The sequence below is a fragment of the Zalophus californianus genome, chromosome 14 (genome assembly GCF_009762305.2).
Source record: "Zalophus californianus isolate mZalCal1 chromosome 14, mZalCal1.pri.v2, whole genome shotgun sequence".
NCBI lineage: Eukaryota > Metazoa > Chordata > Mammalia > Carnivora > Otariidae > Zalophus > Zalophus californianus.
Window position 1 is genome coordinate 73,313,144 of NC_045608.1, and position 19,939 is coordinate 73,333,082.

General features: G+C 37.0%; 1 protein-coding gene across 1 annotated transcript; it reads right to left on the bottom strand.

Annotated features, from left to right (window-relative positions):
* Positions 1-301: 301 nt before the first annotated feature.
* STARD6 (StAR related lipid transfer domain containing 6) lies at positions 302-19,479 on the bottom strand. Its single transcript, XM_027575382.1, is given in 10 exon segments — positions 302-368; positions 370-498; positions 4,641-4,701; positions 6,804-6,826; positions 7,394-7,515; positions 10,184-10,216; positions 10,427-10,517; positions 16,847-16,896; positions 17,067-17,156; positions 19,441-19,479. Coding segments are annotated over 10 exon segments (705 nt in total).
* Positions 19,480-19,939: the final 460 nt, after the last annotated feature.

A 19,939-nucleotide genomic window follows, 5' to 3' on the forward strand; every position in this document is an offset into this window, starting at 1 on the left:
GATCCCGGGACTCCAGGATCATGACCTGAGCCGAAGGCAGTCACTTAACCAACTGAGCCACCCAGGCGCCCAAATAAATAAATATCTTAAAAAAAAAAAGAACATTTGTTATTAACATCATCCTTATATGAGATTAAAAACTATATTTAATGCTGTTCTCTTGTACAACTATGAGTTCTTACTTCCACAGAATGCCTTCAGTAATTTGTACAAGGATACAGTCTAGAATAGTGTAACAGTATTTATGCATACTGACTTGGAAGTAAACTGCAGTAACTGCCACACATGCTCTTCTATGGCCTCACTCCTTTAGGAATGATGAGTGACCACTATGATGGTATCCACGTCCTACTGGAGCTGAGTGGCTGCATTCCATCCTTTGCATTGAGGACGAAGCTTACTAAGTTGGAAGGCATGGTTGCTTCAATTATTGATGGGGACAATTTTCCTCTCATTTCTGTCTGGATAAACATCACTAGTTTGGAATGTGCTGGGTTCCTGTAAACAAAGGAAGAGTTAAAAAATATAAAGATTTTTAGATTTATCTATTGAATTTATAACTTTATAGAAAGCAGGATTCTTGTCTCATTCACCATGGATTCCCTCCAAAGTGCTGATGATAGACAAACAGTTACTGAAGGAAGGGGGGAAGGAAGGGTACAAAAAAAGGGCAGAGTGATTTGCACTCATAAACATTTTACATAGAAATATTAAGTAGTCAGACTATACGTTACAGTCTTCAGTCAGCTTTTCCTTTTTGCCATTTTGTTAACTTTTTTAAATTACAAAAGTAATGTATGCTTATAAAAATTTAAACAATACAGAATTTTCATAATTATCCTGTTCCCCAGAGCTAATCACTATTTACACTTTCGTCTGTATCTTCTCAGACTATTGTCTATGTATATACAAAGATAGCATACATATATGTATACCTACCCCACACGTTTTTTAAAAAATAAGATAACCTTTTTCTGCAACTAGCTTTCTTTTCCCTCTTAGAAGAATATCATGCACTTCTTTCTGTTGATACATACATATCTGCTTGTTTTTCATGACTGTATTATAATTATAGTATTTCATTCTCTATGTAATCAATCCTTTATTGATTATCATTTGGGTTTTTTCCTCACTTTTTGCTACTATAAATAAAGCTGCAATAAAACATCTTTGTAATGTATCCATTTGCACTTCTACAAATACATGGAATTTCTAGGTCAAAGGTTTTGTGCATTTAATATTTTGAAATATTCTTTCCAAATGACATTAGGAGGACTGTAGCATTTTATATTCTAACCCAGTAATCTTCAAACTGGAGTATGTGAAGACTTTCCAAAGGGTATGAGAGAATGAATAACATTTAAAGGAATAAATTTACAAATCTCTAACTTCCATATGTACCTTTTCCCTAGACTGATCTGAGTCCATCTCTGATGGAAATGTAGGCTTCTCCTTTTCCACTAGCCTGTTCATATCATCCTTCTGTTGCTTTACAGAACAAAGGTACTGTCATCTTCCCTGAATACTATGGTACTTTAGCATACTGGCATATAAAAAAGTGGTACTCTGGCATATAAAAAAGTGAATGACAGAAAGTGAATGACTAGTGATTGGGTAATAAATCCTTACCAAGTCATGTCGTCAATTCTTTGCTTTCAATAGAATTTAAGGATCTAACTTAGTTGTCAGCTGATAGGTCATTAAAAATAGTTTTTGAGGGGCGCCTGGGTGGCTCAGTTGGTTAAGCGACTGCCTTCGGCTCAGGTCATGATCCTGGAGTCCCAGGATCGAGTCCCGCATCGGGCTCCCTGCTCGGCAGGGAGTCTGCTTCTCCCTCTGACCCTATCCCCTCTGATGTGCTCTCTCTCTCTCATTCTCTCTCTCTCTCAAATAAATAAATAAAATCTTAAAAAAAATAAATAAATAAAAATAGTTTTTGATTATAGGTCACTATGTAATTTATGGTACATAACACAAAAGAATTCAAGGCATTTAATGAAAGTCCTGGAATTACACTCTTTTCATTTTAACCCATTTATTTATGCAAACATTTTCTCAGTGCTTACATTCATAAAAATGCAAAGTAGAGTAGACAATAGTAAGTGCTATCTCATTTTATTAGTGTTATCAATACACAGTTAAATGAGTTGTAATTGTTAGAAGCATGGACTCTGGAACCAGTTTGCACTGGTTTGAAGCTGAGCTTTGCTATTACCTATGTTTAACCTCGAGAAAATTACTTAATCTCTCTGGACTTCCATTTTCTTTCTGCAAAATGGAGATAGTAGTACCTACTTCACGAGGTTATTGGGAGGACCAAATGAATCAATATATGTAAATTGTTTATAAAGTTCCTGGCACAAAGTAAGTGCTATTTAAGTTTTGCTAATAATAAAAGGTGTGTTTTCATTAAGTTTGCTTTTATATTTAGTAGTTATGTAACATTTGGTAATATATTTTTTATTTTGATCATGTAATAATAATTTAATCTAGTACACACATATATTTTGTAACATTTAGATACTTAAGGTCACAGGAAATAAAATGGATTTTTAAAATTAAACACTTAATTTTTCAAAGAAGAATGACAGGGTGATTAATAAAAGAATAAAAGAATTCAAACCATAAAATATATTCTATTAGGACTAAATTATATGGGGGAAAAAGTAAGAACGTGGGAGCAAGGAGAAAATCAATGACGTAAATTTCTGACTGTTAGAGGTTGTATGTATTTTGAAATTGATAGTTATGGTAGGTTTCCAGTTATTATGGTATTCAGAGTTTATTGGATATGTTTACAAGAATGATACAACACTTTTTTTAGAGTGTCAATATTTAGAGTGCTGAAAATTGCACCCTCTTAATCCTATGAAAAATTTTAATATTAATTTAAAAATGTGCAAGGCAAAGTACAGTTTTACAAAATTCTTTTGGGGGGTATGAAGACCACTCTTCCAACAAACCCTGTGTCCATTTTCTTATACTCTTGTCTATGGAGTTTAGACTATTTTCACAGTGCCTCAGGCAGCTAGATTGAGAATATTCACTAGCTTTTGAAAAGGTCTTAAAGTTTGCTAGGGCTTTAAATGCTTCAGAAGACCTTTCCAGTATTTACTAAACAGTACCTTTACTACTGATAATAAATTTTATAAGTTTACTATATGACTTGTTTACAAATGTTGGCTGCCCAAAAATGTTGTGCTGCATGGAAAGAGAAGATACAAAAGAGTCACTTTTTTGTCAGTACCTTTCTCTGAGACTATGGATGAGACTGTATCTTTTCCTCTAACAGGATGCTAAGCAGAGTTCCCACCCTAGATGGGATGTCTAGATCAGAGCTTTTGTCCCATGTTTTTTGCAGTGGAAAGGGAAAGTTGACAAGATGCAGGAAGGAGACTTAGCCTGTGAAACACACATCAGAATGTGTGGCTTCCCAACTACGTCCCTGCCAACCATTGATTTATCCAACTGATCTGAAGCAGTAATCCTTCCCTTGTTTTGATTTCTCCTGCTGTGGAGAATAAAGTCTTGACCATAGATTCAAAATTGACAGGTGGGTGGAAAGACCACCATTGTTACCATCTGCACCAATGATCCTGTCCATTAATGTACATAATTGTGAATTTCAGTTCTCTAATTCAGTAGAGAAAACATTAAGGAATACAGTCTAAAATGTAATTTTATTTTGACTTTCTTCACGTTTTTTTTTTTCCTCCTCTGATTGAGAGGTTTTTATCTGGCCAATATAAAATTTTACATGTTTTTATGTGCCAATATCTTTTACTTGTATAATATCATTTAGCAAAAACTAAAACTTAAAGAATTTGTGAAATGATATACATTGAATTAATGTACATACACTTACAAAATATGTGTATTTTATGTTACCATTTATCCCTAGGCTGGTTACTTATAGGCAGTGACTACTCTGATTTCTCTAGCTCTTTCCAAATGTACCTATTGTAGGTCTCATTCTGCAGGTATTTGTAGGTAGTCCGCTGGAAAGAATTCATTTAGGGTAAAGCATTCATTGCTGATAAATGTGAGCGTATTATAATTCTAGGGAAATGTATTTTTAATTTACAAAAAGTCCTTAATAATTCACAGAAGTAACTCAAATGGAGAAATAGAAATCATCAGGTTCAGACCCACTGGGGATGAGGGGATGGAGGGAATGTGTATGTGTGACTAGCCCCAGAGACCTCAAAGCATACTTTTTAGGGGATTGTCCATTCTGATGATGAAAATACTTATAAAATTTTTTTTAAAGGTTTCTTTTTTCTTTTCTTTTTTTTTAAAGATTTTATTTATTTTATTTGAGAGAGAGAGAGAGCACATGGGGGAGGAGGGTCAGAGGGAGAAGCAGACTCCCTGCTGAGCAGGGAGCCCGATGCGGGACTCGATCCCGGGACTCCAGGATCATGACCTGAGCTGAAGGCAGTCGCTTAACCAACTGAGCCACCCAGGCACCCAATACTTATAAAATTTTTTAAATTGCATTTAGGTTAGGGGCAATTTTTTTCCCCTAACAGTACGCTAGCACACACTCCTACCAGTGAGTTAGGAACCCTTTAGTAGAAATGACAAATTGAACTAAAAAACTTGTTAAAATAAAATAAACAAAAGCAAGTAACACTTACTCTTGCAGAGGAGAACATATATAGCCACAAATTTTGAAAATTTGAAAATTTGAAAATTCCTCTCAAATTTTCTCATGCTATTATCTCTAAAGATGCTGTTACCCTTTACATACAAGAAAAAGTATTAAAAGTATCATTTAATTACTTTCTGAGATTTCGAGCAAAAGAAGAAATCACAAAGGAAAAGACTATTTCATTAGGATAGTGGGTTTATAAGATTTTTTTTGGTTAATCATTTATTATTTCTTAGAGATTAGATCCTTTTTAATCTACTTATTTTTTAAGTTTTTATTTGAATTCCAGTTAGTTAACATACAGTGGATTATTAGTTTCAGGTGTACAATATATGTGATTCAACATTTACGTACAACATGTTCATCATTTTTTTTAAAGGTTTCTTTTTTTTAAGATTTTATTTATTTGAGAGAGAGAATGAGATAGAGAGCATGAGAGGGGAGAGGGTCAGAGGGAGAAGCAGACTCCCTGCTGAGCAGGGAGCCCAATGCGGGACTCGATCCCTGGACTCCAGGATCATGACCTGAGCCGAAGGCAGCCGCTCAACCAACTGAGCCACCCAGGCACCCAACATGTTCATCATTTTCTAAATAAAATATTTGACATGGTTATTTTGTCTATCAATAAAGATAGTTTTTTTTTTAAAAGATTTTATTTATTTGACACAGAGAGACATAGCACGAGAGAAAACACAAGCAGGGAGAGCGGGAGACGGAGAAGCAGGCTTCCCGAGGAGCAGGGAGCCCGACGTGGGGCTCGATCCCAGGATCCTGGGATCCTGACCTGAGCTGAAGGCAGACGCTTAACGACTGAGCCACCCAGGCACCCCAATAAAGATAGTTTAAATGCTCTTTTCTGCCAGAGCACCTGGTGGCCTAGCTGGTTAAGCATCCAGCTCAGGTCGTGATCTCAGGTCCTGGGATCGAGCCCTGGGTCGGGCTCCATGTCCAGCGTGGAGGCAGCTTGGGATTTTCTCTCCCCTCCCCCTGCCCTCTCTCTGTAACATAAATAAATAAATCTTAAAAAAAAAAAGCTCTCTTCTGCCAATTCACTGTACCTAATTCAAAGTATAATTACAAATCAGTAGAGTTTGTTTTAGGAATTATGCAGCATAACTATATTGTATGTGAATGTAAAAGGGAAGTGATTTGATTATGATTGTTTATGATAATTATATAGACTCTAAAAATATTTTTTTAAATATATTTGTTTTTTCTGTGCAACAGAGCCTAATGTGTTGGCATAGAGGTACTGCCAGAGGTGATTTTAAGACATTTTTTCTCTGTTTAAAATATGGAGATTATCCTTGTCTTTCTTTAAAATCTTTTGTTGTTGTTATATTCCACAAACAGGTTTGGGTCTTTTGTGAGGCATATGGTATGATAGCACAGATTTTGGAAACTCAGAAGACTTGAGTTTTAATTCTGGTTCAGGTGCATATTAGCTATGTAACTTAATTTCTGTGAACTTTAGTTTCCTCATTGGTGAAATAATGCACACAAAATACTTAGCTCAAAGCAAGCTGCGTAGTAAGTTAAACAACAAAGGGAACATTAAGAAGAAAACTCAGTATTCATCAAAAATTCATTTAAAGAAAACTGCTTAAAGCAGATTTAGTATTGATCACTGGGTGATTGAGTACTACTACTATTTGTTGATTTTAACTTCGATAATTCTTTTTTACTTTCCCTCTGACCACTAAAAATGAGGTTGAAGTGGTCTGCTTCAAAATACAGAAAATAACAGACCTATAATCCAGACATGCAGTATTTTGTGCTGTAGATGGTGAATAAAATTTTATGTACTCTCATTTAAGAAGGAGACAACTGTATGAAACTGTAAGAGACGCCTACAGAGAAGCACTGAATCTCAGGCCTTGGTGGCATGCTGCAACAGAACTGTGTTTAAGTGAGTGCTGTTAGCAGAACGATGACGCAGTCTGGACTCTGAAACTTGAGTCCTACAGGCAAAGCAGAGCAAATGAAACCTTGCTGGAAAATAATAATTAGCAGCACTTAACTGTCCTATCCCCAAGAAGTTTACGATAGAGAAGGCTATTCAGATAGGAATGGTGAGATTAAATTGAAATCTGGAGAAAAACAGGGCTCTAGGCCACTGTCCTACCAAAGTCCCTTCACTAGGAGTTACTACATTTATCTGAGTCCAAAGATCTTTGTGGTATGAACTGGTATGTTTTAAGTGAATAAAGCAAGTTAGGAAATAATTATACATTTGCATTTTACATAGTGATACATTTTTGGGGGGGCTAAGGATATATCAAAACCTTCAATTTCTAAAAGAAATATAAGCACATTTATATAAAGACTAATCCAATGGAAATTTCTTACAGAATTTTATCAGTTCCAGAATATGCCCATTCTACACGATTCAAATATAACATTATATATCCAAAGATTAACTTTGTGTCTTAGTAGTTTTAAAATATATGCTGTGAGGTTTTTGCAAGTATCTGTCTCTACCCAGGGCTACTTGGTATAAGCTGCAAAAAGGCCAAGCAAGAGATGCCATAATTATTGACTGATGTAAATGGCACCTCCAGTGTTGGGTAAAATGTCAGGATTCTTTGTCTATATTATACATATGTTTATCAGTCTCACTAAATAAATAAAAAAATAAAAATTAATTGAAAACACAGTAACTTCCAAACTGTGGGTTAAAGGAAAACACATTTATTAATGTCTTATGCTAATTCCAAAATGTGGGCAAAATGTTTCAACTTACAACTGATAATATCCATATTCCCTTCGTAGTGCTCGAGGTACACTAAGTCGATAAAGTCTCGGGGGGAAATTGAGCCCATGGCGAAACTTGGTGTAATGGTATGACATATCAATGTGTCCTGGAACAAATCAAACCATAAAGATTGCAACAGTTATTTGATATTTATTCTTTGTATCACTTCCCAAAGAATTTCACTGCATAAGTTTAGCTACTATTTGGAAAAAGCAGGGCTTTGAAGTTATAAGAAGTTATCATCTTGCATTTTCAGTGTTAAAGAATCATTAGATATATAAGTGCAAGGTAACAAAAGCAAAATTAAGCCAATGGGACTACATCAAACTAAAAAGCTCTGCACAGCAAAGGAAACCATAAATAAAATGAAAAGGCAATGTACAGAATGGGAGAAAGTAATTTGTAAATCATACATCTGGTAAGGAATTATTGTAAGTGTAGAAAATTCAGAATGGAATCTTGTTGTCATCTATTCTTTGAATTTTTATTTTTTTATTATTTTTTAAAGATTTATTCATTTGACAGAGAGAGACACAGGGAGAGAGGGAACACAAGCAGGGGGAGTGGGAGAGGGAGAAGCAGGCTTCCCACTGAGCAGGGAGCCCGATGCAGGGCTCGATCCCAGGACCCTGGGATCATGACCTGAGCCGAAGGCAGAAGCTTAATGACTGAGCCACCCAGGTGCCCCTACTCTGAATTTTTAGTTGAAGACATTGAAGCCTAAGAGATTAAATCACATGCAAACTAGAGATAAGTACAGAACTAGAACCCATGTTCCTGATTCCCAGGACAGTACTATTTCTACCGGTTCACACTGGCTAGGTAATATATTCTGAAAAATACATTGGTTTAGCACCCTGGTGCCTCAGGTCCTGCCTCTGCCTGCACCCTGTCTTGACCTCCCCATGTGGCTCCTGGAGGTGTGCCGTGTACTTTTTCCAGGACTTGTGAGTAATAAACTTCTCTATTTCAATTTCTCTTGTGGTCTTTTGTTGAAATGTGGCTCGCCATCTGGCACCCTGTGCTCCATTTAACAAATGCCAATTTAACAAAGTTGGAATAGTCCTCCTCTCCCAGGCTGTGACTAAGGATTAATGAACTGCTGTTGATCTCATTTGTCTAGTGTGGGATGTCATGTGTTTGATCACCCCCTATAACCCTAGAGCAGAAATCCCTCCCTCATTAATGGGCGTGAATGAATCAGTTAAAACACATCCCTGGAGATGCATACTATGAACATTCATAGGTAGGTAAAATATTCTTACAGTGTAATGCTACTCAGAGATATGTAGTATATTGGAAAGGGCACAGAATTTGGAATTAGGAGATCAAGTGTTAAGTCATGGTTCTACCACATACTGGCTGTGGTGTCCCTGGGCAAATCACATAATTGCTCTGAATCTGTTGCTAGGTTTTTTTGATGCCAAATATAGTATTCTTTCCATTATTACAGTTGACTTGCATAATAGCAGAAATATATGATGTATGAATGGAACTGTATAATCAGTCATGAAAGAAACAGTCCAATGTTTGAATTTTCATTTCTGATGGACTATGTTTCTCAAACTGAATGTTTAAATCCCAAGAGGGTAATGGAAAGGTGTTTTTTGTGGATAGGAACTTCAGAACCTTTCTACAAAATGAAACATTTACTTTCCTGGGCTTTTTTCTACAACCTCTCCCCACTCCCAAGCTTTAAATTCAATTTAATAAAAGGAGGCAAAGGTAACCTACAGAATTCTAAGTAAATGATAAGGTGATGGCAGATATGTGGGACATTTGTTTTGATGTGTGGAATGTGGCTTGGAGACACAAAGGACCAAAGACCTGGAATTTTGCAAAAGCAATTGTTTGTGAAAATCATAAAAATTTGCTTTATGACTCAATTTTTCAAAACAGCTTATTTTTTTTAAAGATTTTTTATTTATTTATTGAGAGAGAGAGAGAATGTTAGAGAGAGAGCATGAGAGGGAAGGAGGTCAGAGGGAGAGGCAGACTCCCCGCCGAGCAGGGAGCCCGATGTGGGACTCGATCCCGGGACTCCAGGATCATGGACCTGAGCTGAAGGCAGTCGCTTAACCAACTGAGTCACCCAGGCGCCCCAAAGTATAGCATTCTTAATAAATAAGAGGTCTATAGTGTGCTGCCCTGATTCTCTCTTAAATTCGGTCTTTTCTCTCACCTCTATGACTTCTTAAACTTTCTACTCTAATTACTTGTATTTTCCTTTTCTCTGTTTTTATACTCCCTCTTCATCTATTTATTTGAGATAATATATTTGAAAGCAAGTCTAAAACTACAACCATCTATATAATGTGATTCCATACTGTATCCTTTCTCTTAAAAAAAGTTACATGCTGTTTGCTCTTAAGTCCCTACAGTATGTGTCTGCATTATTCCTGTTATCTAATGTATTATAACTAAGATAAATCTACTGACTTCCTAGCAACAAGGGATGCTTAATCTTTTTTTCCACCTAATGGAGGAGGTGAATAAAGTTCAAACCCCTCAAGACCAAAGACACACATCTGCAAGAGTTAGCTAGATTCAGAATGTGCTAAGTCTTTACAAGAGAATCAAGCTAATCGGAATTAAACTTTTCACTAATAATGAGGGAAGTTTTAAGACTTTTATGAAGATTTCAATTCTAGCCTATAAAATATGAAGTATCTATATCATATTGTCTACATCACACAGGTTTAATATACTTAAATCACTAATAAAACTAAAAATATATTGATACAGTAAAAGTCCACTATCATACAGCAAATTACTGAATCAATCTTGTGTACCATATTATACACTTTCTTTTTTTTTTTAAGATTTTATTTATTTATTTGAAAGAGAGAGAATGAGAGGTAGAGAGCACGAGAGGGAAGAGCGTCAGAGGGAGAAGCAGACTCCCTGCTGAGCAGGGAGCCCAATGTGGGACTCGATCCCAGGACTCCAGGATCATGACCTGAGCCGCAGGCAGTCGCTTAACCAACTGAGCCACCCAGGTGCCCCATATTATACACTTTCAATGATTTATCCCATGCAACTGTTTTCAGGTTTGTAGAGGAAATCAGTTTAGTTGTTGATTCTGGAATTATTCCTTCAACACGATATCTGCAGTTAACAAAACAGAGAAAATCAAAATTTAACAAGTTTCATCTAAGCTCAAAATATAATGCTATCATAGCATAAAGTAGGTTAATTTAGCAAATAACAGGAAAGAACACTTGAAAGTAATATCAGCAATTCAAAACACTAATATTCAATTGGAAGTAGCCAGGTTTATTTAAATAAGCACTGGCATAACTAACATAAGTTATTTCAAAATGTATTTTTCTACAAATCTTGTTTATACTGTTCTATAGTTGTCTTTTTAGAGGGGGCTACTTTCTTTTAGGATTTTTCTAAAATCTTTTTCATAAATATTTACCTGCCATATTTATCATAAGCCAAATGTAATTGATGAGAAGTTTGTGTGGTTACACATTCAGTATCTTTTTTTTTTTTTTAAGATTTTATTTATTTATTTGACAGAGAGAGAGAGACACAGTGAGAGGGAACACAAGCAGGGAGAGTGAGAGAGGGAGAAGCAGGCTTCCCGCTGAGCAGGGAGCCTGATGTGGGGCTCGATCCCAGGACCCTGGGATCATGACTTGAGCCAAAGATAGACGCTTAACCAACTGAGCCACCCAGGCGCCCCACACATTCAGTATCTTCTAGACCCAATTCTTAATTTAAGGATGTAATGTGTCTAAAGCAGTGGTCAGCAAATTTTTCAGGCCAGATGGTAAATAATTCAGGCTTTGCAGGCCACATGATCTATGTTGCAACTCTTCAACTTTGCTAGGGTAGCAGTAAAGTAGCCATAGACAATATATAATGAATGAGCATGTCTGTGTTATAATTGAACCTTATTCACAGACAGTGACTTTTGAATTTCATTTATTTTTTATTTTATTTATTTATTTTTAATTTTTTTTAAAGATTTTATTTATTTATTTAATTGACAGAGAGAGAGAGAGAGAGATACAGCGAGAGAGGGAACACAAGCAGGGGGAGTGGGAGAGGGAGAAGCAGGCTTCCCGCCGAGCAGGGAGCCCGACGTGGGGCTCGATCCCAGGACCCTGGGATCATGACCTGAGCCGAAGGCAGATGCTTAACCAACTGAGCCACCCAGGCGCCCCTCTTTTTTATTTTTTTAAAGATTTTATTTATTTATTTGACAGAGAGATAGACAGAAGAGCACAAGCAGAGGGAATGGCAGAGGGAGAGGGAGAAGCAGGCTCCGCACTGAGCAGGAAGCCTGATGCAGGACTTGACCCCAGGACCCTGGGATCATGACCTGAGTCGAAGACAGATGCTCAACCATCTGAGCCACCCAGGCGCTCTGAATTTCATTTATTTTTAACATGTCAGGATTTGGCCAAGTAACTAACCTTTGTGTTTGTCCATCACTTAAATTAGATGTGGTTATCCATCAATGGAATTAAGACAAGATGAGTAAACTGGATTAAAACTCACTATTTAGCAGAAGGTTGGTCAATAAAAATGAAGTCTGAATAGTATTGGCTGTACTCTTCTCCCTGTTAATGATTCTTTCCAAACCGAGGGGATAGGTTTAAGTAAAATCAAAATTAAAAAAAAAAAACTCTAAAAAGTTAAAAGTCCTAGGGGAAGTGAGATAAAAACCAAATACTATTATTAGTCTAAATAATTGTCATATTTATGAATGGTTCTTCCTCTAAAACTTTGTTTTTATGATTTGGCAAATAAATAAGGAATTCATTAGACTATTTCTTTGTATGTTAATTTCTCTTTAAAAGCTCAGTTAGTCCTTAATTTTCTTTATGAGATATCTTCAAATTTCCTTACTATGTAATGTTTCCTTCCTTCAGATCTACAAAGTTTTTAAGAGTTTATTATTAAGCTCTGAATAAGATAGTGAGAAAACAACCTGAATAATTATCAGGTCCTATGAAAAAGAAGTCAGATATAACACAGTTAAAATTTAAGTACAAAACTGTGAAGAGATTTGTATCTACTACCATGGATTTTTTTTTTATTAATCTGTTCTCTCTCTTTAATTATACTATAAACTTTGAGGATAAAACTTTTTTTTTTAAAGATTTTATTTATTTTGACAGAGAGAAAGAGAGAGTACAATCAGGGGGAGTGGCAGGCAGAGGGAGAGGGAGAAGCAGGCTCCCTCAGCAGGAAGCCCTATGTGGGGCTCGATCCCAGAACTCTGGGATCATGACCTGAGCTGAAGGCAGACGCTTAACTGTCTGAGCCACCCAGGAGTCCCATGGATAAAACCTTTTTGTATTTCTAACTAATATATACAGATCTTCCTTGATTTACGATGAGGTTACACTGAGATAAACCATCATAAGTTGAGAGTATCTTAAATTGAAAATGCATTTAATACACCTAACATCATAGCTTAGCCTCGCCTGCGGTAATCTGACACAAAGCCTATTTTATAAGAAAATGTTGACTATCTCATGTGATTTAGGGAAAGGTCCCTAATATACATATAAGTTTATCAACATTTGAGGATTTGTGATTTTTCCCTATCTACTATTTAGGACAGGGTTTGGCAACCTATGGTCTATAGGTCAAGTCTAGCCTACTTCCTGTTTTTGTCATTAGTTTTACTGAAACACAGCCATACTTATTCATTAATGTATTGTCTGTCTACTAATGTTAGTGCCCTTGTGCTATAATGGCACAAAAATTTGTCTATTTATGTATTGTGTTTCTATGCTATAATGGCTGAGCTAAGTAGTTGTAACAGAGACCGTAGGAGCTGCAAAGCCTAAAATATTTACTTACTCTCTACCCCTGGTTTAGGCTGTCTACTCAGTGGCTGATTTGTTTATTTTCCAATCATTTGTAAAGGTGAGAAAAGTATAAGTTACAGGTATTATATGGCTACAAGGCAGAAATTACTTATTTTGCTTTTTGGAAGATTATAAAACATAGATAAAGTGGTGTCTTGGGCAGAGGGTAGGCTACTAGTCAAAAATTACCTTATCTTAATTCACTAATTGGAGGTATATTAGTGGCTTTTAAAAATATGTAAATATTAAGCCTCTCTGAAAACACAAAACATTTGTGTGTCTTGAGTACTTGAGCCTATCACTCAATAAGCAATTTAGTATCTACTGTGTTCAAGGCTCTCCAGAGATACCAATTTTGTCACACTTGAATCTAAGAACTATATTCTTATATCTACTGATCGTTAAGATGAACAGTTCATTAGATATTTTACTATGATCTATAATGAAGCTTTTTTCTCATTATACATGAAATGATCTCAGGTCAAATTCAAAATATTTTAACTATTTTCTCTTGTCTTTTACAGTTTCTGACAAACTGTGGCTGGTATATGGAATAACTGATAGATCGGAATACATTGTTACACTTTTTACAGACCATACATTTCATGAAGCTATGAGGCAGCAATGGAAACCTTTTAGTATGTGTGGATTTGTATCAACATACTAATTTTAATGTCTCCAAATCACTTTATAGCCTTTTATGATTTTTGTGAATGAATGCCAAAAGAGTAACCAGAAGGATGGGGGGGGGAGAAAAATAATGTAAAGTGCCTATTTTGGCACACTAGAATTGCAAATTTGGGGAAGCATCTGTAAGATGATGAAATAGTCACAGGCTTTTAGTGATCATATTTTTGTCATATCCTATGTGATATTAGAATTGGGGGTGGGACTTCCAGAGTAGCTGTGTGAGGATTTTAGTAAACCCTCCTCCATAGTGAAATAACTGATGAAATGACTTTAAGAAACAACAATTTAAATTCTCTAGAAAATGACCTAAGGACATTCAGGAAATGGAGAAACATTCATTCAAGAAAGCCTACTAAATCTAGGTAAGAAAAGTAAGAGTCTGTACCAAATGAGCCACAATCAACTTCTAGGCAACACCTCCTCACCCCTGAAAGCCAAGAGGACCTCCCTCTCCCCACTAACTCCCAGTCTGGGCTACGGTTTCATCCTAGGAGGGGCGGGACACTGACATCTCTCATTCTTGCACCCCCCAGCTCATGCTACATACTCTATGCCCAGCAGGCACTGCTGAGAAGACTGGGGCTTCATTATCCCCACCCAGAGTTTACTGATAGGGTGAGAACTCTGTCCAATGCAGTGTATACTGGGGCTTATTTCCCCTCCCCCCTACAAGAGGGGCAAGCTGAAGTCACGGTACCATTTCTCCCCAATGCCACCCTCACATCCCCTTCCTCCTCATGGATGGAGGTGTCACTCAGCTCCAGTAATAGTGCATAGGTTCTGCTCAGGGGCAAAGGCAAGACAAAATGAGCTGGCAGCATCTCGGCTGTGGCTGAGAAAATAGATTTCATTTGGAACAAAATGTGGAGAAATTTTTGAAAAAAAAATACTTTGTTAGTGAACAATTAGAAGAATTACATGGAACTAATGCAAAAGCACAAGAAGACCAGCCAGAAGTAGGGAGAGATACAGTTAGATGAACAACATAAGATCACACTCATCTCTGGCAGGGGGGTTCAGGTGTGGAAGGCTGTGTATATGCAGTAGACTGCCCTGGCTCAGAGCAAATAGAGTGGATATCTTATGTTGTATCTATTCAAGATATTAGAATGGAGGTATGAGGATGCTTTTACTCAGAGCCATCAGAGCAGATGCACTAGGCCGCCCCTATTAGAGTAATTAGAATGGATGTACTAGGATACCCCTACTCAGAGCAATCAGAGTGGATGTATAGGCTGCCCCTATTCAGAGCAATCAGAGTGCATGTACTAGACTGCTCCTACCTACAGAAGAGGGGATGTACTTGGCTGCCCCTACTCAGAGCAAACAAAAGAGGTATACTAGGCTGCTCCTACCCAGAGAAATCAGAGTGCATGTACTAGGCTGCTCCCATCAGAAGTAATTAGATTGTATGTTCTAGGCTGCCCAGCCTCAGAGCAATAAGAGTTTATGTACAAGGCTTCCCTTTCTCAGGAGCAGTAAGAAGGGATGGACGAATTGCACCTACTCAGAGCAATCAGAATGGATGTACTAAGATGCCCCTATTAGAAGTTACCAGATTGTATGTCCTAGGTTGCCCCATACAGAGCAATCAGGAGGATGTACTGGGCTGCCTCTAATTAAATCAATCACAAGGGTGTTATACTAGGTTGCCCCTACTCTGAGCAATCAGATTAGATGTACTAGGCTCTATGCAGAACAATCAGAGTGTATACACTAGGATGTCCCTACTCAGAGCATTCTGATTGCATGTATCAGGCTGCCACTACTATGGAACAATCAGAGTTAATGTGAAAGACTGCCCACTCATAATAATTATACTGGATGTGCCAGACTGCTCTTATTCAGGAATAATCATACTAGATGTACTAGGTTGCCCCTACTCAGAACAATCATATTGGATGTACTAGGCTGCCCCTCACAGAAGCATTCAATGCAAGATATGGGTTGGTGACTTACAAGCATTTTCCAAACTGAAAACGTCAACAGAGAGCTGAAGTCTTACTGGCTTAAGAGACTGAAATATAACCTCTGACACATAATATATTCTGACCACCTTAAAATAAAATCATACTCTCTGCTGCTGTTCTGGAAGAATGTCTGTATGCCCACGACTGTTCCCTCTGAGGAGTGATTGGTTACAGAACTTCCAAGCTAGCTGTCCCTGGCTAAGTGCAGGACAAAATCATAAAACTGCTGAATTGTGAAAACAGTCTGTAAGCCATGCACAGATCTAACTGTAACGGGTAAAAATTTTACTAGTTTGGGGGTCTTAAGCACAACTTGTGATCAATAAACAGCTTATGTTAACCCCTCCTATAGGCTAAAAGATAAAAACAAGGAAAAAAGTGATTTTGATAACATACAATGATCTATTTGCATTAATGTGATATCATGAGCAATGAATGAACTCTTAAGATTAAAAATGTCAGCACAATTTCTCTCAGTGTAGTTATATTTGAAATAACGGGATCCTCAAAAGTATCCTCAAAAGCAGCTTTCAGAAAACATTACATATATCAGCAAGAGAAGTAAATTGGGGAAATAAATTTTATTTTTTAGTGGTTCATTTAATGGAAAGGTGAAATGTTTGAAAGGCCACAAAACACTACTGTGATCAAGAAAATACCAATCTGCTTTTATAGTAATTATTTCTTGAGGTAGAAATTTCCTATCTTAATGAATTATTCACTTGACTTTTTTTCCTGATTGTCGTCAAGTTTGAAAATGATTAGGTGGTACATAACTGCTCTAATTTATTAATATCACATTTCAACCCAGTGACTTTATAATTAATTTCTATTTCCTGATCACTAACAAGCAATGTTATAGCTAATGAACCAGCACTGAATTCTAGATACATCAATGCCACTGAATTCAAAACAACTATCAAAAGGAAATTGTACTCACAGATTTCCATGGAATTTTTTAGAAGCCTTGCTGGAAACAGTTATCTTTTTCTCAAAGGGGAATAAAAATCCAGAAATAAATTAGCTGTCAAATACAGAAAAAAAAATACAAACAAGAAGTAAAAATATATTTTTTGGTCATAAAAAATATTTTTGGAAGTCTTTTTGAATCACTTCTCATTAAAAAAAACTCTTGAAACATATTTAACTTATTTTCTTACTGAAGTCTAAACCACTTTCCAGCCTGATGTGTCTTGACTGTATTCTAAAACTTCTTGAGCAGTTTCTTGGGCAAGTGCCTTATAGTCCCTCTACCTGCAAAGTTGTAAAAACAGACAACTGGTAAAAATATAACTATACAAAACAATTTTTAAATGCTCTATTACATTTTAATACTATTTCTACAGTATCTGTTACATAATAATGAACAATAGCTACTTATTTTTTGTTAAGTTTTTACTTAATAATTGCTAAGTGTATGAATGCATGAATTCCTTCTTCCTTCTTCATAATCATTCAAATGAGAAAATGTGGTATAGTACAAAGAGTAGGCTTTGGACTCAAAGAGACCTGGGTCAAATCCTGTCTCTGCCACTAGTTGTGAACCACATTATTCAATATTTCCATTTTTCCATTTTCTGGGATAATAACTAACTCTGTAGAATTAATGTGAGCATGAAATGAGATAATGCATTTAAATGTCCTCGCCCATTGCCTGGCACGTAATAGTTATTCAATAAATCATTAATATTTCCAACAGCTTAATCATGCTTCCTTTCTCTTGTAAAGCATCATAATCTGTTAATCATGTGTTTTTGGGAATTAGTCTTTTTAAAGTGAGGGCAATGGGACTAAATGATCTGACATTTGGCTTCCTCTCCAAAGGCAACTCCTACCTGTCTTCTCTTCCACCTCAGCTCCAATCATATTGACTTGGCTGTTCCTCAAATACAACCAAGCATCTTCCTACCTCAGGATCTTTGTACTTGCTTTTCCCTCTGCTTGTAACATTCTTCCCAAATATGAATGACAGATTCCTCTTCATTGGTGTCTTTGTTTAAATGTTTCCTCTTGAGACAGGATCAAGTTCAAATCAATTCAATATGAACATATTTATGGAACCCTTTACTAGTGATTAGGTACTGTAGTAGGTGTGGCAAAAACAGTTGAGTAAGATACTATTTCTGTTCTGAATGGGTTCAAGAAACTGGAGTCTCGTTGGTCCTTTGGTTCATTATCTAGTTTTCATTTAGGGTGGTTTTATGGTGGAAGGAATATGACAACACACAGCTGGATTCAAATCTTAACTTTGCCACTCACCACACACTATATTATTTTGAATAAATTGCTCAACCTTTGAACTTCAGTTTTTACATGTATAGATTGGGGATGGTAATACCTATCTCATGGGGTCATTATAAGGATTAAGTGAGTTAATAAATGCAAAAGTGATTGAAACAGTGTGGGACCCCTTCTCGATGATCAGAAACATTAGTTTCTTTTCTTGAAATGACATTTAAATCTACCTTTTAAAAAACTCTCCAAAGAGCTGCCTCAATAAAACTTCTTAAAGTTTAATTATCAGAACCATGTCTTAATTAGCTCTCGCTTAAAGCTCTAAGTTGGATCATAAATCCACTTTCCCTTGTTTAGTTCTCCAGCAAGGCATAACACCTAGTTGACATCTATATTTGAAAAGCTTTAGAAAAACCATTACAACTCCTTTTTCCTAGTAGACGTTTGGTTTCCTTACCTTTCCTAATAGATCTAGTCCAGAATTTTAATAATTATTGGGACTCTTCTCCAAATCCTTGTGGAGATCTCCATATCCCTTAACCTGTGAAGGAACAAAGGAAAATTATTTTAATCCATGAATTAAGTCAATATATTTGATCACTTCCTTTACATTTTCTCCATGTCTTTTGTTTTTACTTTATGTCCTCATTAGGAAACATTTGCTATATATGCGAAAGCAAAAGGCAGTAAGAGAAATGTTAATAATCGTGTTTATGAAAAGAACCTTTAAGAAATTATCTTAGAGAAGGACAGGTTAAAAAAACATTCAGGTGGAATGTAAATAAAGATGTCTAACATTTTTAGCTCATGCCATTAACAATCCTTGGCTAGTCCCTGACCTGTGCTTGTCCCAGCACATATAACTCAGTTCTTTATTTCCAATCAGCAACATGCTTGATATTGAGTGATCTAGAAAAGGCACCAATTACTGGAACATAGCACTAGAGTATAAATTCCTGCAGGGACTTCCACTCATTTTCAAATCCCTAGCACTTACTGCCACAATAAATATGTTTAATTGAGCCACTTAACTGAATTTTATGGCTTGTGGACTTTTTCATTTGCTAAGAAAAAAGGAAAGGCTAAGTTTAGTGCGCCAGAGAGGGTGAAAAGAGAACAAAGAGCAAGACTACAGTTGCATTACCTGGTGATGTAACATCGGATGAACTGGAAACATATTCAGGTGGAGTAATGGTCAGGGATATCTTCACCCAGAGTCAGTGGAAAATAAACATAAACCAATATTGAGATGGCATCTTTTTTTGATACACCACTTGGTTGAAACTGGATTCTTCGCACCTCATAGCCTGTCCCAGCCTCGTAGACAGAGTCACACATGTTGTTAGTGGGTCTTTACATCTGTTTGTATAATCTCCCTTTCTCTGGGCTGCCTGACTGGGTCCCCAAATCCGTGCTGGGTCACTGCCATTCTTCCCTGGGAATCAAGGTCCCCAAGGAATTTGTTAAATCCCATTCCTGGCCAAACTCCCTCCTCCAATCCCGCATCTGCTCTGAGAGTGAGGGGCTGGCAGCCAGACCAGAAGGCCCGGGCGCAGGGATGCGATGTGGAAGGCACTGAGGAGAGAGGGAAGGATGTTGTCTGGGGAGCTGCCCCTCCAACCCCGGCTGGAGGTGGTGTCTTTTATAACGGGAGGGGGTGCTCCGAAAGCGGAGAGGCCGAAGTCAACATGGCAGCCGCCAGCGCCCCCGAGTCTCCTTCCCCACCTCATCCCCTCACACACGCCCGGGGAGCCCGCAGTGGGAAGCTCAGCCTGTCGTCAGCGCCGAGTGGCCCCAA